Source organism: Bufo gargarizans, chromosome 6 (assembly GCF_014858855.1).
Source record: "Bufo gargarizans isolate SCDJY-AF-19 chromosome 6, ASM1485885v1, whole genome shotgun sequence".
Classification (NCBI taxonomy): domain Eukaryota; kingdom Metazoa; phylum Chordata; class Amphibia; order Anura; family Bufonidae; genus Bufo; species Bufo gargarizans.
Window position 1 is genome coordinate 361,662,612 of NC_058085.1, and position 7,962 is coordinate 361,670,573.

The 7,962-nt window shown below is 50.6% G+C and overlaps 1 protein-coding gene across 1 annotated transcript; it reads right to left on the bottom strand.

The window, feature by feature from the left end:
• Positions 1–841: 841 nt before the first annotated feature.
• On the bottom strand, positions 842–7,102 carry GAPDH (glyceraldehyde-3-phosphate dehydrogenase). The gene is made up of 12 exons (XM_044296485.1): positions 7,001–7,102; positions 6,882–6,925; positions 4,172–4,271; positions 3,809–3,915; positions 3,261–3,351; positions 3,071–3,186; positions 2,715–2,796; positions 2,482–2,633; positions 2,270–2,348; positions 1,760–1,843; positions 1,319–1,416; positions 842–1,061 (listed from the first exon to the last, which is right to left on the bottom strand). Exons 2-12 carry the CDS (start codon positions 6,899–6,901, stop codon positions 992–994), a joined length of 999 nt encoding a protein of 332 aa, XP_044152420.1. The 5' UTR covers positions 6,902–6,925; positions 7,001–7,102; the 3' UTR covers positions 842–991.
• Positions 7,103–7,962: the final 860 nt, after the last annotated feature.

Below are 7,962 nucleotides of genomic sequence, written 5' to 3' on the forward strand. Positions count from 1 at the left end.
CCCTTACAGCAATAGACAACACCCCTGAGCACTTGCAGGGCTATCTGCATATGGCTTCAAAAAGGTAATTTTTGTACCATTAGATGTTTTCGGATGAGCTGGGAGGTACATGTCCAATTATTGCAGCACAGACCAGTGTGCCCATTCATCCTGGATTGCAGAGGGCACAGTGCCATTTGGGAAGATACTGAAGACCTGGGTAATAGGAGACGTGGCTCCTAAAACTCCAGCCAGCACTTTAGCAGTCAAGAGTGTCCTTAATTACAAGTCTCAACCTGACTAAGCTGGCACCATGCCACCTACAGAGGAATGCCACTGGGTAGTCATCTCACCATGACATTCCTCAAAGGATCAGCTTTTACATTGGAGAATCCCTTCAAACATCCAAGCAGGTAATAAAAAACTGGAGAGGGGGTGCACAACACAACTGGACTATTTGCAGCATCTCCTTCTCTAGGTTGGGTGGGTTCCCAGTTCAGACACCCGTTTCCCATAAGGGGTCCCTAGGTCAGAAGCTTCATGCCTAGGAACATTTGGTCGCATGGGATCCCGGGAGTGTCATTGATCTCCAATCATGATAGACTTCCCCGCTGATATTAATGACCTGACACCCGACCACGCTCAGTGTGGTGGCCTCTTACTAAGTGTGACATCACTGTACATGAGGTCTAGGTGCAGCTCAGCCCCAATCAAGCAAATGTCCCTGGACTGCAGTGCCAAGCAGCCACTATGATGTACAGCACTCCCTGGAGCACTGGGAGGACCCCCCATTTTAAGGATAGGATACAAAAATGAAAATCCGACAACCCTGCCCCCAGTACAGAGCCACAAGATGCAGAGGTTCAGTGTTTCACAATTTATTTAACACAGAAACTGACAGACAGACTAGCAGGGGGTGACTCTGGGCCCCTTCAGTGACAGTGGAGACATCACTGGGTGAAACATCGGGCCCTGCAGTGACAGGAGAGGGTTTGACTTCCATGATGACACTTTACTCTTTGGTGGCAATGTAGGCTATGAGGTCCACAACACGTTGGCTGTATCCAAATTCGTTGTCATACCTGCAAGAGAGAGTTTGCACAATGAGAGTCACTGATGTGGCCAAGTGCGCCTCTAGAATGGAGTTACTGGAACATCTGGGCTCTAGCAGATGCCAGAACTTAACCCATGGACCTGCAGAGATGGTTGGCGATCCCACAAGTTAGAGGGACCATCCAGACGGCCCCAGTCCACTGCACATGTAGTTCAATGTGGTCCGTTGCTTCCAGTTATCTGGATCTATTCATTACAATAGCCTCAGATTCCCTTCAAGACTCACCAAGAGATCAGTTTAACAAAGTGGTCGTTCAGTGAAATTCCAGCGCCAGCATCAAAGATGGAGGAGCAGGTACAACCATTGAAGTCAGATGAGACAACCTGGGGAGGTGGAAACAACAACATTAGGTTTTTGTCCAGTCTGGGGCACCTATGGTTTATCACTAGGATTTGCACACAAGCGTCAGACAGGCGCAGATTCTGGTCTCCAGGACAGCGCTCTCCAAAGCCAACAGATTGTCACCCTCCAGTCACTACTATGGGAGACCAGAAAATGAGCATGCTCACTTTGCCATTTTTTTTTGGAAGTCCCAAACCAGTGAGGAAAGGATGGCACAAATGCATGGCATGTCCACCTTCACCTTGAGGCCCCATGCAGACACAGGAACCTCACAGCTGTGACATAATACAGGTTAGTCATATGCATGACCCAAGATGAACGCACCTCATCCTCTGTGTATCCCAGGATGCCCTTCATTGGGCCTTCAGCCGCCTTCTTTACTGCAGCCTTAATGTCTTCATATTTGGCCTGAAAATTAAGAGCAAGACATCAGATTAAAGGGGTTTTCCAGTACAGAATTTTTTTAATATATATATATATATATAAATAATTGACCCATACTGGAGTAAATTTCCTTCAAATTGCTACAATCAATATATGGACTGACTCAACCAACTCCATGCATGGGGCTACAAAAATTGGAATGTGAGCTGGAAGACAACCCTTGCTTTTCTAGACAAATTACCTACCCTGTTAGGTAATCAATATCAAACTGTTGGTGGTCTGACAACTGGCACCCCACCCATCCAGTTGGCAGAAGACTCCTCAAACATCCCCCAGCTCCCATACTAATGACATGAGCTCCAGTACAGTCTGGGGTGCTGGACCAATATTCTGTATATCAAGTACTGTAACACCTCTAACTTCAGGCTTGAAAGAATTTGCATTACTTACTGGTTTCTCCAAGCGAGCAGTCAGGTCAACAACTGACACATTGGGAGTAGGGACTCTGAGGGCCATACCAGTGCACTTTCTGCAAGACAAATCGAGAAGCTTCAGTGTACTGTGCAAACCTACCCAGTCTTATATCTCCATATTCTCAAACACCCCCCACCCGCCCCAACATATAGACAAACTGCCTGGACCAGGATGAAGCAGAGCCATACCCGTTCAGGGCTGGGATGACTTTGCCTACAGCCTTAGCTGCACCAGTTGATGCTGGGATGATGTTCTGGCCTGCACCTCTGCCATCACGCCACATCTTTCCAGATGGTCCATCCACAGTCTTCTGGGTAGCAGTGTAAGCATGGACTGTGGTCTGAAAGGAGAAGCAGTGATTAGGGACCATTTAATCCTGAATCATGGGTTATCTGATGTGGGAGAGCAGGGGGTTACATACCATCAAGGCCTCCACAATACCAAAGTTGTCATGGATGACCTTTGCAAGAGGAGCAAGGCAGTTTGTGGTGCAGGAGGCATTGCTGTGGAGAAGAGCAGAAAGTATTAATGTAGGTCACTGGCCATGCCACTATAAGCAGCAAGTAGACAATCCTTCCCAATGTGTTCCTGAACCACCTCATAGTTACAGGTCTGTGCAATATGCCCAAGTAGTACCTTCAGTCAGAACCACATGTAGACTATACAATCCTCAGACGGTGTGCTAGAGGCATGAGTATTACCCCCCCAACCTTCCATAAGTGGTCAAATGACTAATGGACCTTCTTAGGAACCAGTACACCACCTAACCTTAGTTACCTGATAACCTTCAAGGAGTTGTCATAGGTTTCATGGTTGACCCCAACCACAAACATGGGAGCATCGGCTGATGGGGCGGAGATGATGACACGCTTGGCACCTCCTTTCAAGTGAGCCTGAAGGAGACAGACTGGATGAGTTATGAGGCACAGGTTTTGTGCTAGCATTAGAAGCCGTTTAGGACACTTACTGAGGCCTTATCGATGGTGGTGAAGACACCAGTGGACTCAACGACATAGGTAGCGCCAGCATCACCCCATTTGATGTTAGCTGGGTCACGTCTACAAGAGAACAAAGGGTTATGAGTCAGTTCTAACTTCTCTGGGACCTCCCTATAAACAGGGCTCGTCTGCATGAAGAGCCACTAATGGTTTTTGGCCTGGGGGAAGACATTACTTCTTGGACGGCAGCCACAGGGGAAGTGTTAGTGCAATCTGACTCCATGTTCATAAATGGATATGACAGGCTGTGGGGAATGTCTTGGCAGAAATTACTTACCTGCAGTACCCCAACACTGTGGCTTAAATGCCAGTACTGGCCCCAGCAGGCTTTTGCTAGATTGGCAGCAGTAGTAAAAGCCTCCACAATACTCAGTTGGGAGGGGGGGACCCCACTCATCTGCACCCTTGATCAAGGACATGGCCAGGAACACACGATGCCTCCAGAGGCCAGACACCATGCAATTGAAGGGGGGGGGGGTCCATAATTTGGAGGGCCAGCACAGACGACTATACTCACTCCTGGAATACTGTGATGGCGTGGCCATCGATCACTAGTTTTCCGTTTTCAGCTTTAACTTCTCCCTTGAAGCGTCCATGAGTGGAATCATATTTGAACATGTAGACCTGAGGAGGGCATACAATGTGTTAATAAAGCTGCTGTTACACACCAGGCCCGACACCACAGCCAACCTACAAAGAAGCTGCCAGTCTACCTAATCTCACAGGTCAGCTGTGACACCACCCTTTGGGCAAGATGAGCTACTGAAGTGTGAGACAACACTGCCCCCTGCAGGTGGTTACTTAGCATTACAGCAAGAGCTAAATGCCAGCCAAACCTTGCACAGCAGTTTCAAGCATCTGCGAGGCACTGCCAACATACCATGTAGGGCAGATCAATGAATGGATCATTGATTGCAACAATATCCACTTTTCCAGATGCAACTGCAGCGCGGCAGACCAAACGCCCAATGCGACCAAATCTGTAAGAGAATACAGGTGTGAAAGACAAGTTAAGGCCATTAGTATTGGAGTGTAAAAAAAGCTGCTGCATCACCGATCATGTAGCGGGACCGGTAAGGCTGCAGGGGAGACCTGGTCCAGACAATACATAGTCTTAGAGAATTACCTCATCTTACACTATACATACAATTAGTCAGGCGTGTCAAACTCATGGCCCTCCAGCTGTTGCAAAACTACAACTTGCAGCATGCCCTGATAGCTGTAGGCTGTGTGAGCATGAAGAAAGCCGAGGGCCAGGAGTTTGACATGTGCGCTTTAAGCTACAGGCTATAAAGTAATAAAACTGTAAATCTACAGACAATAAGCATTACATGATGGGAAAGTAGTCCAACATCAGCGCTCACATGCGTACAGAATATGCAACTCATCCCTGCAGGGCCAAGGACGGCAGGGCTCAGTTTTCATATTCAAATACATCTCTTAATGTGCCCCCTAAGGAAGGGGAGCGGGGGTGATACTGGGGCGTCTGGGGAGGACGACCCCCCCATCCATTTTATACCCAAATCACTCAATTCACTTATGGGAGTTCTGAGAAGAGCCAAGCAAGTGCAGAAGTGAGTGGCGGCAGCATTAGCTTTGGGGGGGGGTTGACACTGGTGGTATATTCTAGCAATTTTAGGTAGGATATGCCACCCAACATGACTGGCTGCAGCAGCGAAAAGTATATGATCCTAGGGGTAAGCGATTGGCAGCAGTCACATGCTTATGTGTGATGTCATCACTGCAGAAGGGAATAAGGCTAGTGTCACTAGCAGCAAGGAACTCCGGCGGGTGAACAGCACGGCAAACATATCGTAGTTTTATTCCAGCCGCCTCCTTGCACGTTTGTCGTGTTGCCACCGGAACTCCGTCCCGCCCCCATTATAGTCAATGGAGCCAGAGCAGTAGTCCGGGGGCACGCGTGCACTAGTGACAGCGCGGATCTGACAGGCTGTTCACCTGCCGGAGTTCCTTGCTGCTAGTGTGAAAGTAGCCTTAGGGTACTTTCACACTTGCGGCAGGACGGATCCGGCAGGCTGGTCTCCCTGTCAGATCCGTCCTTCCGCCGTATCGCCGCCCGGTCCCCATTGACTATAATGGGGACGCGTGCTGAGCTCCAGCGCGGCACAGCGAAAGCTGCTGGACTAAGACATGCAGGACTTTTTATTCCGGCGGCTTTTGCTGTGCCAGAGCTCAGCCCCTGTCCCCATTATAGTCAATGGGGACAGAGCGGCGAAACAGCGGAAGGACGGATCTGACAGGGAGACCAGCCTGCCGGATCCGTCCTGCCGCAAGTGTGAAATTAGCCTTAGTGGCATCAGTACCACAGGGGCCTGAACAGATGAACAAAGGTTTGTTTTTAAAAACCTTCATGTACTTTTGCAGACCCTGCCCACCCCTTTAAGGCCATGGAAGTCTAGGCTCGTACAGCTTGGCCCTGCAGGGTCTTCTGGATGATTGGGCATCTAAGCCCCGTGCATAAGCTTTCCCAGGGACCTGAATAAACACTGCAGATCCAGACGCAGGTGCAATGCAAGCACTGGCTGCAGAACAACACCTCCCGGGCTGGAGCAAAGGTCATGGCTGAGTGTGCAAAGTGTGAACAAACAGGAAGACACGGAGGATGAAGTCCGGCTGGGAAACAAGGGGGGGGGGGCGCCCATGTAAGGAGCCAGTGTCACAGCACGAATAGCAAGAGCCAAATCACACACCCCAGTAACCAGGAGATGAGCCTGTCCCCTCCTCCCTGCCCCGGCAGCTGGCATTCCTCTATTAATAGGAGACCTACTTTACACTGCAGGGAGAGGATGGAGGGGGTGAGAGCAGCTCTCAGCAGAGGTCACCCCATTCACATAACTATATACCACTGGAATATTAAGAAGAGCAGATGGTGACTGATCCCCCCACCGCCTCATCTACGTGCAGCACCAGCAGGACATGAGTCAGCTTCCGCACGCTTGTGCAAGCTCTGGTCGTGTGGGGAGGAGGAGACGGCAGAGGCACACCCCACACATGAGGCAGGTATGAGGCGAGGGACCAGACCCCCCCCCCCCCTCCAAAAAGAAACAGATGACCTGGATGAGACCACGACCTTGAGATGTCCTTGCAGTGCATCAGATGGGGGGGGGGGGATTACACCACACATCATCCGCCTCCCTGCAGAACACTGGGGAGGCACACAGTAACTGCAGAGGGAGACGGTGGGTGTGACTCAGGGGGACGTGACAAGAGCCGCACTGGCAGGGGTTAACAGGGAGGCCATCTTAGGAGCGTGCATATGCAGTGGACCAGGAGCCAAGTGCTCTGCCCATCACCTACTGCAGAGCTGCCCCAGGAGAGCAGACAGCACCCCTACCCACCATGGTTACCCTCACCCACCATGGTCTTTGTATAGCTAACCCTTGTCCACCATGCATCCCTGAAGCATAGTTCGCAATAAAGCTACAGGTCCTAGGTGCCCCCCAACAGGACCCATCCCCTCTAAGTGGTCTTCTTACAGCCAGTACCTAAACTCAGTCCCTTATTTAACCCTCTAATGGCTCTGGCACACCCACAATCCACCTGAGAGGGTCAATGGGAGCCACACTCACCCGTTGATGCCAACCTTCATGATTGCTGCCTGTAGTTTCTGCTCCTACAAAAGAGAACAGAGATTAGGCACCACAGACAGGACCAGCCCACCTGGAAGCCCGAGAGGCCACACACCAACCTCTCAGAAGTCCTGCTGCAGAGTGAGGAACTGCGTGCAGAGCCGCCTTATATACTCAGCCTGGTGATTGACAGCGCCTTCCCCGCCCACCAACAGCTCCCCGCCAATCACCGCCCGCTGAGTCACACAGTCGCTTGGCACCTTCTGTCATCTATAGACCGGGCTACGTGCTGCCGTATTGGCGCTGATAGACGCGCACTCCTTTCCATTCTCTTACTGTACGGCGGTCGCCCCGTTTTCTGATTACCGTAATGTTCTTTCCTGTGATATAAGTATGTATGTAGCTGGCACTCCCATCCCCCGTGGTGTCTACGTTACTGCTTCTCCCCCATCCCTGGCTCTTATTGCTCCCTGCCCCCTCTGTCATGAGATTGCAGCAGCATCTATTTCACCCTGTGACACCATTCAGTTTTCCCGTCTCATCAGAGTCATAAATCTGTATATGTGACATTAAAATGAAATATGGACCCCCCTCCTCCTCCACTATGGGGGTCTTTTACTAAGGTGGCTACGCCAGTTTTTACAGTACGATGTTGGGGGTCATTTCTGAACATTTTTATGCCTGTTTTTTGGGGTAAATATGTTGCAGGACTTTATGAATGCCACTGGTGCTCCGAGGTCAGTAGTGGTGGGCCGTGCCCCTCTAAATTCACCAATACGTCTGGAGACAGGCGCAAATGTTGGCGAAAAACGACTCCAGCCAGGGGCCGGTCTAGTTTTTCCAAATGTGCCCTGTCTCAGTAGTGCAGCCTCAGGCTTTGGGCCTGTAATATCAACTGATCATATCTTAGCAAAGAAGACACGAACACGAACGTTAGGGCTCTGTGCCCGTGCTGCGGGCACAGACCGTGGGGCAGCCGCATGCAGATCGCTGACCCATTAACTCGAATGGGGTCCGCGATCCGCATCAGATGGTCCGCACCGCAAAAAAGTAGTGCATGCGCTACTTTTTTGTGGTGCGG